Genomic DNA, 21,884 nt, shown 5'->3' with positions numbered 1-21,884 from the left:
AAAGAATTTGAGCGTAGAGAAGACATACTGCGCACAAAAAGTATTTCGACGAATATTAAATCATAGAATGTCCCAAGGATCACTATTATAGACCTTCCGTCACCTGGAACTGAACTACGGCGACTGAAAGAAAACTCAGTGAACTGTTGAAAGTGCTGCAGCGTCAGAGTCTAAAATATACATTGACCATGTGTTGCGGTTTTGCCTGGGAACGGTAATTAATGGAGAAAAGTTATTAGGAGCTGCGATCATACTACAAAAGCTCGCTAATGCACTACTTCAATTTCTACCTGAAGAGAGCCTCCGCACTTTCTTTAAGTAAATTTGTATGCCACTCGGCAAAGTACACGAAGAAAAAAAAATTAAACATTGCCGAAGAGTGGGATCCAAGCTGTGGCTGGCCTTGTTCGTTTCCCGTTAGTTATTTCAGAAAATGGTTTGAATAAAGGATTTACCTGCTTGAGCACTGAACATGCTGCTAAATGCGGCGCTTTTATATTAGCTTCTAGTGGACTACCACTGAACGTTAGTTATATCCAATGTACAGCCTCCCATGCTCCCTGCGCACAGCGCCTACGAAAGTACGACTACTACGGTCGTCCACAAAACAAGCATCCTGAACAAAGGTACTGCTTGTTTTGCTTCGTTACCCTGTGGCCGACTTTGACTGCGCGCACTGAATCCCTCGACTGCACCTTTCTCGTGTTTCGGCTGCTGCAAACCGGCAACTGGTATATCCTGTGATCTTGCACACACTCTTTTGTTTAAATTATACTAGGTTGAAATGGCGTAGGGTAGCATAACCTTATCATATATGGCCGCGCTGACAATTTAACTGGTTGACGGTCGAACAGGAGAATAAGCAAAATACGTCGTCAAGTAGATGGAGAACCTGGGCATGAGACACAGCACTTAAACCTTTGAGGAGTCCAAGTAACATGCACAACTTCTCTCTTGGTGCAGCTAAGTTTTTTGGTTAATTTGCTTCAAGAGACGTTGGTGCCTACATGTCGCGCCGGCTATCCCTCTTTTTGATATATAGTACTTGTGCTCATCTTGTCGCTAATGTGCTCACCTACGCGACGTCCTTTTTAAGTTTGGAAGTGCAGCGGTTTTTCGTCATGCAAAAGTATAGGAAGTTGGGGGAGTTGGTACTGTAACATTATCTTGTATTGTAGCGTGAAGTGACACGGACAGAGACTAGAAGCGCGCGTCCTGTCTGCTTCTATAGTCTCTATCCGTGTCACTTTGCGCTACAATCCAAGATCATGTTTTTCGTCGGTAATGTACCGAAGCGTAGCAGTAGAAATTGATTTATTTATTTATTTATTTATTCGGTATACCTACATCGCCTGTACGGCATTATCGTAGGGGGGTTAAAATACAGGTGGTCACAATGGAAACATATTCAGCAACATCAAAAGAATACATTAGTAAATAGAACATAGTTTAAGCACTGAAATTCGCAAAAGCGGAATAGAAACTAACAAAGTACAAAACAAAGTGAGTGACAAAATAACTAACTAACAAAACAGAAAAAAAAAGTAGCGTATGTGCAGAGATGAATAACAGAACAATCAAAGAATATGACTCTCAATAGCATTTTCAAAACTAGAAGCTGCCATCACTTCATTAGGGAGCTCATTCCAATCGCTAATCGTGTTAGGAAAAAATGAATACTTAAACACATTGGTACGGCACTGATAAGCTCTAATTTTGTTAGCGTGGTCTCTCCTAGATGAAACGTAATGCGGCTCCTTGATGAACAGTGTTTTGTCGATACCAGTTTTACTTTTATATATATTGTAAAGGAATTTGAATCTTAGGATTTTCCTGCGTGAAGAAAGAGTTTTCCAACCCAACCCTTCGCTTATTCTGGATCCTCTGGTAGTAAAATTATAATTTCCTGTTACGAAGCGTGCTGCTTGCTTTTGGACGCGTTCTATTTTTTCTGTGAGGTTTATAGTGTATGGATCCCAGATAACGCATGCATATTCTAGAATAGGCCTGATGTTTGTTAAATACAAGGTTGCCTTCAGTGATGAAGGAGAATGCTTAAAATTTCGTCGGAAAAAGTGAAGAAGACGGTAAGCTTTCGCGCTAATTGAGTTAACATGATTAGTCCAGTCAAGCGTTTCAGAAAACGTAACTCCGAGGTACTGAACATCCTTAGCGGTACTGAGTGCAATATTATTTAGGCAATAGGAACTGGGGAATTTTTTCTTTTTCTTTGTAAACTGCACATGGTAGCATTTACCAGTATTCAGAATCATCTGCCACCGCTTGCACCAAATAGAAACTTTTTCAAGGTCGTCCTGTAAGACAGACATATCGGCATAACATTTCACTGCACGATACATGACGCAGTCATCGGCATACAGTCTAACTGTTGAATTAAGGCCTACTACTAAATCATTAATATAAACTAGGAACAAAAGAGGCCCAAGCACAGAGCCTTGAGGCACTCCCGATAGCACCTGCATTGGAGCCGAGTTTACCCCATTAAGAACAACTTGCTGTTTGCGCAGGTGTAAATAATCTTTTATCCAGCCAAAAATATGTTCAGGAAGGCCTAGGAATGATAATTTTAAGCAAAGTAGATTGTGCGGGACGACATCAAATGCTTTCCGCAGATCAAGAAAGAGTGCATCTATCTGTTCACCATGGTCGAGGCCGAGTGCAATGTCATGAGTGAATTCGGCTAGTTGTGTTACGCACGAAAAACCAGAGCGGAACCCATGCTGAGCCGAAGTGAAAAAGTTATTTGTTTGAAAATGTTTCATCAGATTAGAGTACAGGACATGTTCGAGAGTCTTACAGCAAACGGAAGTTAAAGATATCGGCCTGTAATTGCCTACGTGTGTACGATCACCTTCTTTAAATATCGGAGTCACGTTGGCTGTCTTCCAATCTTCGGGCAGTTTTTGATTATCTAGTGATGTGTTGTTTGGTAGCACGGACCTTAAAAATAGCTCTAAAGGACAACTTTTACCTGTTAACAAGATGTCGCGTGCCATGGAAACGCAAACTCCATATATAGGGATTCCCATTCACTTGTTATAATTACATAACGTTGCATCTGACACTTTTCCTTCATGTGCGAGATAACCGCAACCAGACGTTGCCATCTGTGCCATATATCAATGGTTTCTAGCTGGCTGTTCAAATTTTCTATGCAGTATCTATGCTACGGTCCCTTTTCTAATGTTTCCGGTAAAGCCCGTTTCAAAATGTACTTCTAATGTTAAATAGCTCGGTATTGTTAAAACTGCAGTACATAATTCAACTCTTTGCTACAACACGCTTTTTTCCATGCCGGTACGCTTTCTACCTTTTTTTTTAATAACTGCTCTTTCTTTCGGTTTAGTATTGAACAACTCAGCTATGCACACAGAAGTGTGCTGCTGCGAGCGAACGATTTAGGAACTCCCAGCAATACTTTGTTTCCTGTCCGCGCTGCCGTCCATGCGCTGTGAAATATTTCAGTGCCGCTGTCACCACATTATGCATCGTATTTGTTTAGTATCAAAGAACAAAAAAAGAACAGAGCAAAGATGAATTGGTTTTACCTAATGCAGAACAACTGATTGATCGAAAGGAAATCTCTTCTTGCAAAGAGGCTGCGTCTGCCCCCGTGTTCCTTAGTTTCTGGGAACAACGTTCAAAGTACAGAAACAGAGAGATGCATGCCGCATGTTTGTTCCTTCTCCGCGGCCACTTGTGCTTCTTTATTTTATTTTGTCATTACTTCTATGTACACCGCTGGTCCCGCTCCTTCGCTTGAGTCTCGTGCAATTCGCCGAACAAGGGACCAGAAATCATTTGTTCTCCCAGAAGCTTGGGCAATGTAGTCTGTTCTCCGCACTCGCCATTGAAGGCAGACGCGTGCACCAGATCTTATTCCACAGTGAATAGGTGATTGATAGAATTTTGAAATCACGTCCGGTACTCTTATTTACCATCTTACTGCTGAAAGGGAGGCAACGACAGCGAAAGAGCCCTGGTATCGCAGGAAAGCGTGATGCCTCAAAACAACACATGAGCAGCCTTTTCAAGCAAGTGCACTTCGTGGTAACTATCGAGAACGAGAATTGTGTAAACTAAACCAGCTAAATGCACATACGCATGTCCGTGTGCTAGGAGGAGGAGGAGGAGGAGGAACTTTATTATTGCAGAAACCGTTGCGCGGTTTATTCCTGGGTGGTTCCCTCTGACAGGGCTCCACTGGCGATCGCGGCTCGCCGGGCCTGGTCGAGGGTCGCCAGTTGTCTTCCCAGGTCCAGTTCGGAGAGTCTCGCCTCCCAAAACCACGTAGTGAGTGTGTGTGTTGTGACTCGTGTTGAAATTGCGTCGCCCGTACGGTCGGTAGGTTGCTACGTTAGCACGTTGGCAGAAAACTCAGAATCTCTTAATGTTCTAGGAGGCTTTATAGCACGGAATTACTGAAGAGAAGCTGCGACTAGCCTAATGCTTGCTCTCTTGCCGCGTTATATAATCGCATTTTTAAATATATTACAGTGATACCTTGCTGTTATTAGAGAATTGTCTGTGCGTATGTGCTTCACGAACTTAAGATTGCAAGACGTGTGACACTGTATGTCGTCTCTAAGCAATACAACTGTCGAGAGAGAATTTATTTGAAAGAAGGCAGAGAGGTCGGCTTGAGCTAGCGAGCCCTAACCTGCTACTCAATATCACTGTCGTTATATACTAAAGTTGTAAGCTTCGAGCAAAGCACCTGTTCCTGCTTTGTATGCAAATTTATTTTCTACAAATTGTAACCACACCGCTCTGTATAGTGTTAACTCTGAGGTTATGGTGCATAATAATTGTTTCAGAAATCGTGTCTGATGACTATGGTATGAACGATTTCTGATGAGAATGCGATAGCATTTCATCGTTACGCTGCATCAGGGCACCATAAGTACATGTACATGTATTCTAATTAGGTTAAGGCGTCTAAATATATATTGGCACTCCAATAACTCAAAGCCCACGATTGCAATTAGTGGATGGTGTCTGTTTAGTGCAATAGATACATTCCCAATTCGAAATTTTTTTACCTCTTGAGAAAACCAATCCTTGCGGTAAATACCATGTGTGAAGTTTATTTACATTACGAAAAAATTGATTTCGGATATTCCGATGGTACCTATCATTTTTATTGTTAACGTAATTTTGGGAACTACGAGGGTAAAGTTATAGGTCTCTTTTTGGCGGGTAATCTGATGTGATTGTTGAGTAGAGGGTCACAGTCGCAAAGTTGATGATTGCAACTCAACTATGAAGACAAACATTCTTTGTTATTTTACGGCGCTAAAGTTTCTAGTCCACATAGCTGACCAGGATTAGGAAAGTGCGTGGAACTGCGCTGTGCTACCACATTCAATACTGCCGTGAATATATCTTTCCTCGCAGCTGTGTTGCATTGAGTCCGGTGATAAATTGTTTCACAAATCGCCTACTACAAATGTTACACTGGCACAGCTTCGAGGTCAGAGGTCCAGCAAGATTCAGGAAATTATTTTTGTGTGTATGAGGTGGGGGGAGGGTCTGTGGTCATGGAATCGTGTACGTGAAGAATTATAACTTCTGTTACTTTTTTCACCCGCAGACAAGCCAGAGGTGTACCTGCGCGTGATATCCTCATGCGGTAGGTCGCAGGTGGGCTCGTTCGCCGTGCACTTGCGCTGCGAGGCGAAGGCCAACCCACGGGTGAGCCGGTTCACATGGAAGCTGAACGGGAGGACAGTGGACTACCAGCGTCCTGTCCGCGAGGGGGACCCTTCCAGGCGCCTGTCGCGCACTTCGCTCAAGACCAACCTGACTGGATCGTTCTTGTGCACCGCAGAGAACAGTGAGGGCCTAACAGACAGCGACGCACTCCTACTGCCCCAATGTAAGGCTATTCACGTGAGCAAACCAATATTGCGGTACTACATGTTAGGGACACTTCTAGGAAAAGGCTGGGAAATCAGCGGATAGCGCGTGGTTTTTAACTGCGTCAAAGTAACCAGCCTCATTACATGTTTTCGTAAGCTTGGGAATGCGTTGCTGTCGGATGTGTTCCGAGAGCACGCGCGTAAGTCTTAGAAATACCAGCCCTTGTTCTTTCGCACTGCGAGCTCAAGATGGCAAAGAATACCCTTTATTTCCCGAGACCCCCCCCCCCCTTCCCTCCTTCTGCCACCGCTCACTCCTCTCTACTTGTGTGGATCCGTATTGCACATACGAGAGGCGGTGGAGATATGCCGTAACTATAGAAGCCTGGCCATGGTATACGAGATATATACACAAAAAAAGGAAGGGGTATTGATTATTCAAAAGTTCCGTTGGCTACGCTACGCTGGATAAAAAGGCCGGGAACTAGAAAGAAGGGATAGAGAAGTTTCCGTTTATTTTGTTGCGCAATATTACAGCGCTTCGCCATTAGTCATAATGTTGAACGCATACAACACTGCTGACTTTCGCCTGGACAGTTTACGAAATACCTTTTATCAGTAAAAGACTATCTCATTAATACCGAAGGTATTGACGACGCCCTAAATAGCAGACAGCACGAGAAAGTTATCTACACGTCACGAACTTCTTGCAGAGCAACACTATAGGTTTATCTATCGACGCATATCTAATTACGCAAGGATCGTGTCCCTGTGTCTTCTGCTAAGGATTTCTTTTCGGTATGAATAATACCTTATCAGCGTCGATGTAACAGTCCTACTTAAGGAAGCGTTCCTTTAGCGCTCCTTATTCAAACAGGAAAAAGTCATTACTATCAGTGTAGATATTTGGGCTTGTTGGTGCAACATATTGCAGTTTTTCTTGTAGCGCAAAAAGCGCAAGGACGTAGAAGAGAAAACACACACAGGCGCGTGTCTGTTTTCTCCTACGTGCTCGTGATTTTTGCGCTACAAGAAAAACTGTAAAATCATATAAGTAGATACAAGCCTTTTGTAGTTCCAAGGTACTAGCCTAACTGCAAGGGCGACTAAGAAAAGGTACAATGGTGTGAATTCACACTGATTTCACTGAAAAGGCAGGAACTGCGACATTTTAGGTGATAATATGATAACTCTTACGCCATGGGATTTCCTCTGAGCAACAGTGTAGCAAAAAAAGAAAAAGGCGCGCATGTAAGGCGCCTGGAATTATGCGACCTAATGTATCCCGGTTCAGCCTCCCTTAATCGGAGAAGTCTTCAGTAATCACCATAATGTACGGGTTTCTTCAGAGTAACAGGTCCAGAAGTTTACGTCGTGTGTTGGATCTCCAATCTTTGTCAAACGCTAGGGCGAGCTAGTTGTGGTGCCAGGAATGTGACTCATTAAACCCGACTTTTACACACACGTATGTAGAGGATCCAATGAACTTGAAAGTTCGCCGACGTTAATGATTAGTCATTGTATACCCATGTGATTTACAAGTAGCTCTACAAACTCATAACCCTTCGCTTAGCTGTATAACGTACAAACATCAACTTGTTTATATACCTTGGCCAGGTTCACATCATGAGTCATCTTATGTGGAGTCTCCCATATCGAGGCTACTGGGCATCGTAATCGCTGTTTATGTGTAACAGAGCAGTTGTCTCCCGTGTAATCATCACTGTCACTAAGAACCATGTTACGCCTGTTTGCGGCAAGGGTTTTCGCCGACTACAACTCATCGCCATATAATCGTGAAACGACCTTGAAGGACACCACTTTCTCGATAGAACTGGACACGTCACTGAACTGATGACCTAGTGGTTATGACCTGACTGACTGACCAGAGGTCCTGAGATGCGTGGTTCGGCCAGTGATGCAGAAATTGCTCCTGTTGTCTTTCTCACTGAAATCGTATCGACGTGCAAGGTTAGATAAACGTTCCCAAGGTCAAGCTTAGTGACGACACCAAACGAAACCACGTTTTAGCAAGGCTCACGTAAGCTGCAGCGTAGTCTAGGCGATCGCTACTAAAACCTGGTTCGCGCCGCGATAAGCATATGCCAGCTAAGATTTAGCATTCTCAAACGAAAATACCGTACGCTTCTTTGTTCTGCAACACTCGTAGCGGAGCACTCGCGCTGCCACTTAAGAATAATTTTCCCCGTCACGGCAATCCGTGCTGTTCCATGATGCAGCGCATGCTGTCACGCTGCGCGCTCTTTCGACAGCTGCAATTTTCCCGGCACCGTTCGCGAATTGCTGGCCTCTCCATTGGTGCGGCAGCGTGAAAGTAGGGATAAACAAGGGGCGTCAGGTGTAGTGCACGAGACAGCGCGCCAGTGTTGCCGAACCGATTGCTGGCCGTGTCGTTTTTCTTCGCGAGAATGGCTGCCCCCCGCCCGGTTGACAAACGACGCTGGTTCAGAACGGGAGGCGAGGTCCGAATACGTCTCGCGGCCTGTCAAGCGACGTTGTAGCGTGCTGCGGGCTCTGGGTATTGCGAAAAGCGAGAGCGGCTTTTTTCTTGCGCTCATTGGCCCTATTCTTGTGTTCAATATTCGGCGCCGAATACCTCGCTCGCGCATGTTAAACGTATTCTGGTTTCGCCATCGCGTAGTAAACGCGCTGGGTGAACGTAGTTGAGCGAAATGTTTCGGAGAATGTAGATGCAGAGTTTTCAGCGTTTTCGAGAGCTGGCCATCTACACTCCGACTGCTTTGAGAAAAGACCGCTTACTGCAATAAAATGTTAAACTCTGTATTATGTTTCAGTAGTATTCAGCCGTCTGTCATGCTGACGTGCCGTGTGGATACAGTTGGTTTACAAGCATTCAGATTTCACGTAATTCAACGTCACCCGACCAACAAACATTTTTCGCGTTTTTATTTCTCTTTTTAATTTGGACACAGAACCGCCTATACTACGTGACAAGTTAACTCTGAACTCGAGCGCGCCATCCATATCTTCTTGAAACGTGAATTGCTTTTAAGTGGTTGTGCAAAGTACCTAATGGCGAGACACGATCTTTTTAATGACGCAAATAGTGATAACAACTTCTGGAAAACACTTTAAAACTTGCGAAAGCCATTAAGCACACGCACACACGTCGCGGTAGCTTAGTGGCTATGGTGTTGCCTTGCTAAGCGCGATGTAACGGGCTCATTCCCGGCGGCGGTGGCCGGATTTAGAGTATGGCGAAATGCAAGAACACGCGTATACTTAAATTTAGGTGCCCGTTAAAGAGCTCCAACTGGTTAAAATTGCCGATGTCCCCATTACGGAGTACCTCATAATCATATCGGGGTTTCGACATGAAATATTCCAGAATTTTCAATCATTATAAGAGACGAAGTTCAAGCTTTTAACACAACGATAACATATGTGAAAGTTGCCACAGCAAAAGCTTACGCGACTTGGTGAACACCGTCGTGTAAAACAGATGCTGTTGTGATAAGACGTACAATACAATACATACAAACGGAGGGCCTTGTCGATGTTGTCACCACGCATCGGCCTCATGTTACCGTACTGCCCGATCTTGATGACGGGCACGATGTGCATCGGCTTCCTGCTGGAGAACTGGAGGTCTCGGCGTTGTCGCTTCGAGCCAGCATCGCGTTCCCGTAGTGCCGCATCCTTATGGCGGGCATGATGTGCGTACACTCCCCACTGGATAACTTCATGATTTTGTCGGCGTTGTCGACTTGCCGCGGCCAGCACGTCTTGGCGCCTCCAGCGCTCAGCTGCAGCGTGAATCGCACGTGCAGCAGCGCGTTCTTCCTGAGTCTGGGCACGAACGCAGTCCCACCTTGCTCAATTGACTTTCACTCCCTGGTGAAAATTGCGCCCGCCTGTGGCTGGCTCCCGCCCCTCCCCTATCGTTACCGCCCGCTTGACATCCGCACGACAGTGCCGGGGGTGAAAAGCAAGCGGAGCACACCCACTTGCGCGATTCTTCAGGAGGTCGCCGCCACCTTGAGGAGCGTCTGTCGGGACGCGTCCTAGTTTTCACCGACGGCTCCGTTCTTAATGACGGCTCCTCATCCGCGGCATGTATGATTCCTGAGCTTTCGCTGCATAAGGCGTGCCGCCTATGCCGCGGCTGTTCCTCAACGCTTGCCGAACTCGCCGCCCTTAACCTGGCTGCAGATCTCCTGATCGAGCCCCTACCCCCGTCAGTCGCAGTACTCACGGACTCCCGCGCGGCGCTACTCACGCTTGCCAACGCGGAGAGAGGCCCCCTGATTGCGCAACGACTTTCCTTAAAGTTTAATTATGTGCAAGAAATGGGCTGCGATCTCCTTTTCCAATGGGTTCCCTCAGATGTCGGAATCGAAGGTAACGAACAAGCCGATCACCTCGCCAAAGAGGCTCACTCTCGTGCCACGTCTCTTTCCAATTTCGTCTCGCTGTTTGACACTGCACGCCAGCTGGTATCGTATGCAGTTAGAGTCAAACACCCGGACAGTCGCGTCGCCGCCGGCGATCCACCCCGGCCGCTACCAAAACTCGGACTTTCACGCGCCGATAGGGCCCTTTTGCTCCGCCTCCGTGTCGGTTGCTTTAACACAGCAGAGCGGATGTCCCGCCATTCAGGCGCAATTAGTCCTGTCTGCCAGAACTGCACTGCTGGCGTTGATGAAACTCTGAGTCACATCCTTCTCGATTGCGCGGCATACAGCTCCGCTCGTGAAGTCCTAATGGCCTCCTATCGACGCCTCGGTCTCCCCACAGCCCGTCCAGAGGACTTCCTGTTCCCTATGTGTTTTGCGGGCCTACTCAAAAGAGCCTTCCCGGCTCTCATAGAGTTCTTTGAGGCCTCAAACCAATACACGCGGCCATAGGCCCCGTTTCACGCTTCTCCTTTATTTTTTTGTCTCCTTCGCGGACTTACGCTCGTCTTCTTCCGTCTTTATTTCTCGACACTCTTTCATTCCCATTACCCTTCCCCCGTGCAGTACTGTTGAGGTAACCTCCTAAGCGAGAGACAGTTACAGTACTGCACTTATATCTTCTTTTCTCATTCCAAAATCACTTACATACATCCTCGCTTGACCACCTCGGCAGGTGTTCTGAAGACGCATGGTAGCATGTTGGCGTTACTCATCAGGTGAGAGGTGCGCTGCTGCGCAGCAGAAACAGTGCCCCCGCAGCTCCTCCCTTATCTACTACGTGTGGGAGAACGTTGACGCCAGGGTCAGCATAAAGGTTCTTCACCCCGCAAAGGTCAGGCACATGTGTTGGTGCGGTTGTGAGTTGTGACTTCATCGCAGAAGGCACATTGTCGGCTCTCCCTATGTCAATGGAGTAGTCGGTATTGTGGATTAGGGAGTGCGTGTATGGTTATCAGTGTTGTAAGCAATGAAAAGTCCAATGCCAGTGAGTTTTGTCGGTGTGCCTTGCGTGAAAAGGCACAAGAAAGAAGTTTTCGTTGGCTACCTGTTGAGGAGAACCGCCGAAAGAAATGACGCGTTCATTGATTACGTACCAAAAATTTCCGAATATTTAAGATTTTGTGTTAATTGTTTGTAGGCGTGAGATGTTCTAATCAACCAAGATGCTTAGGTTCGTTTCGACTAGTCGCAATTCCAATTTCAACCGCCCTGCATCACACATTTCCGTGCGTAGAGACGTGTGTAATGAACTCGTACAACTCAAGATGCGTCGTCAGCGATGAGAGTTAGCACTCATATAGTTTTGCTAAATGCAGTTTGGAAGTGTTAAACGCGTTTAAATTTGTGCTCGGATGTACGGGGGTGAGTTAAATGGTGCCGGGTTGGTAACTCACGCAGGCGCAAATGTAAGTGCGATTCCGGCAACGCTTTCACTGTGTAAAAGCATGATGCCGCGGGAACAAATTAAACACATTTACGTCCCTTGGAAAAGGTTGCAAAGAGTGCCATACGCTTTCATATTTACTCATGTCTGTCACGTAACCACAGACGAACGGCATACAATTTGGCTAATGTGGGTCGCCGACCGTCTGTGTCGGCTGTCTGATGGCGCCTTCGCTGTCATTATATGGGCGCACGGGGACAGCCTCGACCCACGGTTGCGCGATTGGGAAGGGGGTGATTGCATATACAGCCGTGTGCACGCATCTAATTGTGTTTATTGTGTTTGTGCACCAGTTTGTGTATCTAGTGAAAGCACAACCGAAGTCGCGCTTTCCTTTCCGCTAGCATGAATAACCAACCCGGCACGTTTTAGTTCATGCGCTGGGAGTTTCAAGCATACGGTGAGACTCGTTATTTTCCCGAGGGTTTTTACATAGCACTTACTCTATGATGCAGTGGCACTGGGAGGACGTGTATTGAAGGGACCCAAACGAGGTAATTATATTGTTCTTGTGCGCTTACGTCAGCAGTGAAGATTGCAGAAAACGTTTCACGTACGTGAACATCGGCGCGAAGATTTTCACTCACGTTTATATGAATACGGCAGTCGCAGTAATAGCGCATACTATCGCGTTACCTTCAAAGTAGCCACTTTATTAGCATCAGCATAGTCACGGGCCACTGGTGGATGAAATTTGTGCTGGCATAGGGCAATTCCAAGCGGAAATTATACGTACCGAATACGTATAATACGTACCGAAAGAATACGTACCGTGGCCTCTATGCACGAATGCTATACGGGCAGGCCCAGTCGCTTTGCTTAAGTATCGTTGATGCAATCACTTTTCTGTACGCCGTAAGAATCAGGTCTGTAAATGTCGCACTTTCGTCCGAAACGGAAGATTTATAGTGATTGCAAAGTAAAAGACGAGTTCAAGAAGTAAGATTCTTAGTCTTATTTGCCGTGTAAAATTACAGTGAGTATTTGCTTATGAAACAAGTTAACCAGCCTGGCGTCACGCACGTGCAGGGATAGGAGCCGATCACACTCGATTACCACGAACATTCGCTGTGACAACTCTGGCGTAATCTACAGCGCCGACTCCTGGAGTGAACCCTTCGTCTTGCCTCTCGCTTCGCTGCATCTCTAAAGCTTTATACACCGCCTCGAACACTAGGTGAGGGGGAACACAGACCGCATGAAGCCACCAGTCATCTCGGTTCGCCCTTAACATTTGCACCTGCCACTGATTACCTCTAAGATAAGGTGCATGGGCCGCGTATCAGGTCAACCGCGTGAAGAGCCATGCGCAGTCACTGCCACGCTAGAGGAGGAGATGCCTGTTCTCCACCCCTATAGAGTGCGCTTTATCACGTGAGTTGCAACGTCACTGGGCGTGCGGGAAGACTGCGCGCATCAAGCCATCATCCTACTCAACTCACGTTCGCAAGCTTTCCCTTGCACCCACAACATAAACATGGCACGCGGAGCGTAATAGGAGCTTCATATAGGAGCCGGCAAATACACCCGAAATTGCCTCGCGATTGGCCGCTCAAGACGGTTTGCGTGCATTCGCGGGCTTCTTTCAGACTAGAAAAAGCACTTTTCCGTGGCACGTATTGAGCAACAGCAGGCTCTATCGGGAGTTTTCGATGTTCCTCTACAAATTCTTCTTTAACACTTTCCATCTAAGTATAATATTTGAGAAGTTGATTAACTAATTCGGACTAATTAGGTAATGAGGCGGAACGCAAAAATAATATCAGCATCTCCAAGCGGCGGCAAACAACATTACCTTGGTTCTGTGCAGCTGTGTATAATATGCGTACTTTTAAATTTTGCGTGATGGTCGGGACAGGACCCTGTATGTGTACTTGTGCCCACCACCATGCGTTCTTGTTGGCATGTGCTATACATTCAAAGATGCGCTTTGCCTTGTGCGTTTCATTTGACGCCGTTATATCGAAGTCATACCAATAATAATACAAGCACATTCTTACGTTTAGTCACCTCTTGTCTTGGGTTTTGCTGTTAAGCTGCTTAAAAATGTGCTGATAAATTTTGTTAATGGCCGCAGACTGGTTGCTAAGAAGGACAAAAAATAAATTGCACAGAAACTATTGATTGTGATTGTCATCGTAAACGAGTAGCCGAAGGCGTCTACCAAGCTATTCGCTTTGTTAAAGGAATGATGCTCTTGAACGCCTATATTTATTGCAGTAAGGATATGCTGGTAACGTTTGTTGATTGTTGGTAATGTATGCTGAATGTTGATTTATTGCGTAATTCTGTAGAGAAGACAGTCATTAATTAGCACATAGGTAGGGATGCCGGGACCCTCTCCTGCAGACACCACAGGGGAGAGGCCAGCAGGAGCAGAGGAGGCTTGTCCTTCCCAAGCGATCCACCACCGTAGCGAAAACAACTTCCAATGCCCCAAAGTCTCACACGACAGCACGTGCCTGCAGACCCGGCTATTCGCCTGGCCCGCACAATTTCGTTATGCTTAACGGACAAGGTTACCAAGGCGTGTCTACAGCGAAGCTGACATCTACCTTCGCCATTGTCATCAATGCTCAGTTTCCGTAGTTTTGTATTATTATTATTATTATTATTATTATTATTATTATTATTATTATTATTATTATTATTATTATTATTATTATTATTATTATTATTATTATTATTATTATTATTATTATTATTATTATTATTATTATTATTATTATTATTATTATTATTATTTCATCTTGGTATTCGGGGCGACCGCACCCCGCAACCGGGTATAGCGAGAGCGCGTCACCTTTGCATCGGCGGTTAATATCCGACCGTCACTAACCGCCAGTCGCCGACCACGAATATAAGCGAGAAAGCGAAAGGAAGCTCTTCGTTTGAAAAGCATTTGTAATTGAGTAATTGAGGCTCTCTTATTTAAGATTTGGAAAGAAGTTATACCCCTGCGTTTAGCATAAAAACGACAGAGATTCCGGCAATCAACGTCCCCTGACGTTCCACTACTGATGTCTGTACTACTGCAGCTTCTATACTGTTATTTTCGGCGCACAAGTGTCTAATGGCCTACTAGTGCTTATTTTTATCACCGCACTGAGATGTGTAAATATACATTGTTTGCGTGCACTACCTTAAGATTGGGACGTATTTTCCCTTCATGTTCGATTTTTATCAAATCTTGTGTACCGTATACCCTTTCTTCGCTGACCGCCGACAAGCTCCGCTCATTTCACTGCGAGAGTCTGGACCACCCATCAAGTAGTCCGGACCTCGCCCCTATTGTTTTCCAAGCTTTCGGTCCGCTGTAGAATTTCTTGGCAGGACAGCGATTCACGTATAACGATGAAGCCAAGGCCGACGGTTGTTCCGCAGCCAGCCGGTGGAATTCTACCACAGGGACATCCCAAATTTTGTGCTGCGATGGGACAAATGTCTGAACCTGAGTGGGTATATTGTATAAAGTATAGTGTAAGGTACGTAGAATAGTACGAATATTTGTAGTTACCTGTATGTACCTTATGTTGGCTAATAAGAAATAGGGGCAAAGGCTTCCCTATTCGGCCCCGCATATCTTGTGAACCACTGATTTTGCATTCTATCTTGTACTTCCCACACCTGCGATACTCGTAGCCAGGTGGCACAGCAGTATTTGAAATAAATTAAATAATAAAATAAATAAATAAATATTCACGAGGAAGTCAGCTGGTCGAGTAATTAAGGTAGAAATGCGTACGCTTCCACATGCATATTTCCAACTGGCCAAGCAAATGCAAGTAATTTCTTTTGTTTCTTTTTTCAGTAATTAATGATTTCGGCATCGGGATTTATTTGTTTTAAGCAAAATAAATTGCGTGAAGTTATTATGCGTCAGACGGGCTTGACTCTTAAAGTCTTGGGGCAGACTTACCTGCCTAAAATATAGTTGAACCTACATAGCCATCCTGCACTTTTTCTGCTCAGTTAAAGAAACACGAAGCACGCTTCAGCATTGCTGCTTTAATATCGCTGACTGTCCGCGCTATGAAATTGGCGTAATGTGGTTAGAACCTCGAATTTAGAGACTTTATATACGCGTACGTTCAGATTATTATTATTATTATTATTATTATTATTATTATTATTATTATTATTATTATTATTATTATTATTATTATTATTGTTGTTGTTGTTGTTGTTGTTGTTGTTGTTGTTGTTGTTATTATTTTTTTATTTGGCGACCGGGAACACTTCATTTAGGTCGCCGTTCTACTTCGGTATTTTTCAATTTCGCTCTCTTTGTTTACGCGTTTTTATACTGGCTATGCTATTACTTGCTTAACTATCTCTTTATTTATGTAACTGACTCCCACAAAATAAGTAAACAGTGAGCCACTTGTTTCAGGATAATATCAGAGTTTCCGTATATGGCAAAATGTAGTCCTTTAGCCGGGAGCAAGCGTCCTATATATCTGTCTGGCGGAGTCCTGTAACTAACAAAATCACACCTATAAGACAAGTAATACAGAGATTTTCGTCTTCTTTTAGGTAGTAGGGAACAAGGAAGGACGGCGGGAAGCTTAAGCACTCTGAATGCTCTCGAATGGTACCACGCGTCCCCTTCTTCTCCTGAATAGCATTGGCCCCCTCCTGGAGGTAGACCTAGTGAATAATTTGAGCTAAATTATTGCCGCCGCAATAACAAAGCGTTCCGTGATTCCTCAGTTGCTATGAGGTTCCGGTCCTGGGGATGACGTTGCGGCTTCGCAATTCTGTCAGTGGGGGCCGGGTTTCGATTCGTGCGGAGCACCAGGACATTTATGGGCTTAAAGAACGTTCGTTTATTTTACCTGGTTGGGAGTTGGGAGTTGACTATTTTACCTATAGTGAACGGAGCTTCTGTTCCCTTCTGACCCTTCGTTGCTACACTCCAGCGTTTTTACCTCGCCGCTGCAGTTAACGTGAAATACGCGCGCGATGCTGTATCTGCGTCTAACCAGTCTACGCACTTTCTCACAGCAGCGCTCCGGTACGATCGCGAGAGAAGTGCTGGCGGGCGCAATGAGGCTCCTTCTCTCGGCGGGGATTAAAAATCCCATCGCCCCGCAACGCTCGCCTCGCCTTTCCGCTAACGCCGCAGATGGCGCTACGGACGCGTTTCGCAGGAATGTCGTCCTGGCTGAGGTGGTAGAAATAAAGGATAGCTATATCGAAAGTTTTCGCGGGGGGTGCGCTGACCAACTTTTCTATTTTTCTTTTCTTTTTTTTTAACTTCTTTAGATCCGCTTCTGAGTCGGCCATTAGTTCGGCATGCGGTGCCAAATGAATGCGCTCTTTGGCGCGCGCGGCGGCCACGCTGCGCAAGAGCGGACGGCCGGCCTCGTTGTTCCCCGTCTCCGCAATATTTTCACGCACGGCGGCGACGGCTGCTGCGGCATCACAATGCGCGTCGGCGCCATGCCGCTCCCGTCCATATAAACGCCGCGCCCGGGCTAAATTGGCCTTACCCTCCCGAGCCTGCCGCGAGCTGCCAGCGGACTGCCGCCTGTTCACGCGTGGAATATCGCTCGGCGAACCGTAAATAAGTTGTCCGCGTTTCTGCAACCTGCGGCCAGCCCGTGCCCTCGCCGATTATATTATTCTGTGTGGTAGACATACAAACTCTATGCATGACGATATATATATATATATATATATATATATATATATATATATATATATATATATATATATATATATATATATATATATATATATATATTAGTAACAGAACGGGCCATTTCGGAGCCCATGTTGGAATCTGTTCGAAGCAAAGATTTAGTGAAGGGCTTCTTGGAACGCAATATAACTAACTGTAATATGTACAATTGTTTTTATTTTCATCTTGTGAAATTACAGTCAATTTATTTCAAAGCGCCCAAGAGACGATCTGCTTTAAGGAAGGCTCTGCGCAACGCTTGTCCAGCAAATTGTAGCTTTGAAGAGAGAGCAGCCAAAGGTAGTTCGCTGCACGTATATTTGCTAGCCGCCTCTATTCTTCTTCTTTTTTTTTTTTTTTTGCCTGTCGATGCTGCCTGCTCATGCTCTTTTGATACTCTTTATGCCTAGGTCTAAGCAGTCAGTGTCATTTCTATTTGCTGTTGTAAAGCACGTGTTTTATGTCGCCCGCCATCGAGATGCTTTGTGCGCTGGTTTCGGCATGCCCCGTCCTTCTCAGAAAATAAAAACTATGAACTAAAAATTTTAAAAATTCTGCCCCTTGCTTGCCACAACCGCGATCTCATTGTGAGGCACGCCTTACTGGTGGACTTCGCAATAATTTTGGCCACGTTCTTTCTTTTTTAACGTGCCTGTGAGGGTAAGCACACGAATGTCCTTGCATTTCGCCCCCATTGAAATGCGGCGGCCAGGGTCAGGTTGCTAACCGTCGTCTGCTGTGAAACCCTAACCTCCCGCGTTTAGTTGTAGCATGACACGCTGAAATTTTATGCAGACGTGTCGTCAGTATGCGACGCAACCAAGGAAGTTTAAAAACAATGCCCGAGATTTGTTTTCGAGTGAAACTGAATGCGGCTTTGCGCAACAACAATTTTCTTCGTCAACGGCGCGACTGGCTAAAGAGGCATGACAATGGCAGACGAGACGCTTCAGGAAAGTAAGACGACCCGTATGTTGGTGTCGCTGTAGTCATAATTTATTTCGGAGATGAGGGTAATGACCTTGGGCTCCTCCTTGATAAGCAGTGAACAAGAAAGCTGAAGCAATAACGCCTCTAAGCCATATTATTTCTGGTAGCACAGTAGGTGTCTGAGTAAATACTGCCCTTCATTGATTTTGTTTCGCAGAAAAAAAGAAAAGAAAGCAGGAAAGAATGAAGCAATTCCTTTATTTCGTTTTCCATTGTTTTCTTGTCGGCTAAGATGTTCTGTCACCTCTCATTCCTGACGCCACGCACGCAGGATAGCTAAAACACCAGGCAAAACAAAGAACCAGCCGTTCGTCGTAAGTATTTGACAGGCGCTCCTGTGTGTTCAGGATCTTATATTCCTCACGCAAGGTTTCTTTACGACTGACAAGAAGTCAACCGAGCACATGACGTCTCTCGTTCGTCAAGGGTCAATAACCACATTATTTGTACACTGCTTGCATAGCTTATACCGTTGTTACACGGCAAGATTTCAAGCCATTTGCATCGATCCACATTTGCATAAACCGTGGTTACACGCAGATTTTTGTTGTCGTAATTTAAAGGAAAAGACATTGAATAAGTTTGAGGAGACCATTCGAATGTGTTAACCTAATAAGCACAGCGAAACAAATATACCTCCTCTAAATCGGCCACGTTTGACGAAAACTTGTTGAATTTCTGTCTACTTAGAGTTTCATCTCGACATCGCGTGGATAAAGATCATTTAGTAGCCTAAACAAACGTGGTTTAAGATAACCAGCTGACTGCACGAGCATATCGATTATACTTTATTAGTGCGCCTTATGAGAAAAGATTCCTTTTTTTTCTTATTTTGGACAATATTGCAGTTTTATGCAAACTACATTATCTAGCGCCGTGCATAACCTCGTGGAATTGCGTTTCATTTCATGTGTGGAATAATATTACCTTAGATAGGTAAAATTTTCCTGTGTGTCGGAGTAAAAATAGAGTGATTTCAACAGCGACAAAGGCATTATGCTATTTTCAAGAACTACTAATATTTCAGGTTTATAGTACCAGACGTAAATGTAATTCTGGAAACACGCCTGCACTTCTGAAGCCGCAAAAACACCTTGCATGCATTATTTGCAAATCCACCCGCACAGCTCAGTATTGACAGTTGCTACACGTAAACAGTCTGTGACCTGGCCAATACGTGCTTGTTCCAAAGCTACGTGCTTAGGGAACACAAAAAAACAAGTATTTCTTCTATCTTCAATTGTTCCAGAAACCCTGAAATGAGGACTAATTATAGCTTCTATTCAAAATTCATTAACCTCCCTTGAAGCCTTGCCACCATCTCAACTTCACGAAACGTGTGGAAACGGCATGCGTCGGTAATAAGTTGAGTTTGTTTATCTAAGCTTGGCTTCTATACAGAACCAGCCGCAATGCCACGCAAATCGCACCTTTCTTCTTGGCACCGTTCAGGCTGTTTAGCAAATGTGGACCTTATTTGTGTCAAACTACACAGCCTGCTCGCCCCTTTATGCAGGAGCCGGTCGTTTCCACATACACAGCGACGCTAAGACTCGCGCACATTCACGGCGAACGACGGAAGTGACGGGCGAATGTGTCTTGTTTTGACAGACACACAAACACACACACAGGCGAAGCGTAGACGCGCGCACACATACACAAACACACATGCGTCCAATCATACACGAAGTCACGCACGTACACAAGATCTGGTAATTTAGTGCGCGCACTTACCGTTCCCGCGGTACCGTAGCCGTCACTGATGTAATCCGACAGATTTTTATGTTCTAACGAGCACTACCCATGCTTCTAGGGTTAGCATGCGCATACCTTAAGAGAGGACGAAACAAGGCATAGAGAAAAAATGCGGCACGTTACGTGACTGCATGAGCTGCCGGGAACCTAGCACTTGTATTTAGCTCCGGGTGGCGGCGAGCGGCAAAACAACCACTCCGTTCACATAGAGAAGATATGTTACGCTTAATTGTTTGTCGAACCAAAGCTTTCGTTCTCTGCCCTATAACCACTTAATTCTATATGTCGGTTTCTTGGCAAGTAAAGTTGGGTGATCCGAGAAGATAGTATAATATGTAACTGAGCAGATCATGGAAATAGCCTTATAGTAAACTAGGCTATCCTGGAGGAGATGTAGAACTTACTGAACCGATCCCACAGATTTTGTAGTCAGAGCTGATGACGTGTGGAGCAGGTCCTCACACATGTGTTCGCAAGGGCTATAATTAGATTTTTAAACGTGAGCTGTTCTTCCAGTTTGTGAAATTATGATAACTGAGATAGTGCTAGTGCATTACAGTCACTCAGTTTTAGCTCGTGCAGCTATGTTTGTTCGCCTCTTCGTTCGTATTTTGCGTCGGTGTCTCGCCGAATAAGCTATGCGGAAAGTTTCCGGGCTCGCGTGTGTCGCTTTGTGGGGGTAATTGTTGGTTTTCACAGGTGTTAGTCAGAGGTATTGCCGCAATAAAAATAAGAGGCCACATTTCCTTCTTATCTATACGTACTATCATGATCAGTATGAGCTACAACAGACGACTGCTTTACCGCACCCTTCCGCAATGTAACTCATACTGAGCTCGATAGTACACTCATGGTCGCATCTGCTTAGTCATAATGGCGGTCACGCACTGCACGAACTCCCAAGGAGCAAACTAACGAGAATGTAATGGGGACACAGTGCTGTAAAGCTATGCTGTGCACGCATCTATGTACGTTTGGCAAGTACATATACTTCACTCAAAGTTCACAAAACGTTGAATTAATGTGTATGTCATCGCTGCATCCACTTCGCATGCTATAAGGTCATTTAAGCTTTAATTTCAATATAAGCAGGATATGTGAACTACATAATTGGAAATGAAATCCACTTGTCTCTAACGCGTCTCTTTGAATAGCATGTGTATAAATGGCTCAATAGGGCGTCGCTTAACGTAGATTTCAACAAGCCTGTTGAGCGTGCTCTAATAAAAGGAATATGTGTACATAAGAGATACTTAAATGAATGAAAAGGAAGAAAACAAAACTGAAGAGTCCATTGGTGCCCACATCACTCTTCTTCTTGTTTTTGCTTTGCAGTGCACATGTTTTGATATTTGGTACTGTGGGGTGCTCGTAAGCCTGGATACACTGAGATAAAATTGAAACAGTGAAATTTCTGATACACTGAACACATTTTTCTGAGGCGGTGAACACATGGCCCTTCACAACAACAAAATAAATATTGTAGACCTGCATGTAAGCGACAGCTTATGATAACTTATCTTTACATGCAGAAAATGAGTCCCGTTAAAGTACTTCTGCGGGTTCAAATTAAGTATTATCGCTGAAAGCGAATTTTGCTTTGTCATAGCTATGTCGAATTACGTGAACTGTAATGCCAACCTTTTTATGAATGTAATCAAGATTATTGCTCAAGACCATTTTGATAC

General features: G+C 44.9%; 1 protein-coding gene across 2 annotated transcripts in view; it reads left to right on the top strand.

The window, feature by feature from the left end:
- Window positions 1–21,884, top strand: part of LOC142582647 (cell adhesion molecule 4-like) — a 90,874-nt gene that overhangs the window by 62,994 nt on the left and 5,996 nt on the right. The window contains exon 4 of one of the 2 annotated variants that reach the window (XM_075692568.1): window positions 5,615–5,857. In XM_075692568.1, the coding sequence (XP_075548683.1) occupies window positions 5,615–5,857 (243 nt within the window). Of the gene's footprint in view, window positions 1–5,614; window positions 5,900–21,884 lie in introns of both variants that reach the window. The other variant, XM_075692566.1, reaches the window with a different exon arrangement.

This window comes from Dermacentor variabilis, chromosome 5 (assembly GCF_050947875.1).
Source record: "Dermacentor variabilis isolate Ectoservices chromosome 5, ASM5094787v1, whole genome shotgun sequence".
Classification (NCBI taxonomy): Eukaryota; Metazoa; Arthropoda; class Arachnida; order Ixodida; family Ixodidae; genus Dermacentor; species Dermacentor variabilis.
The sequence above is the reverse complement of the archived record's forward strand: the minus strand, read 5'-3'. Positions and strand labels throughout refer to the sequence as shown.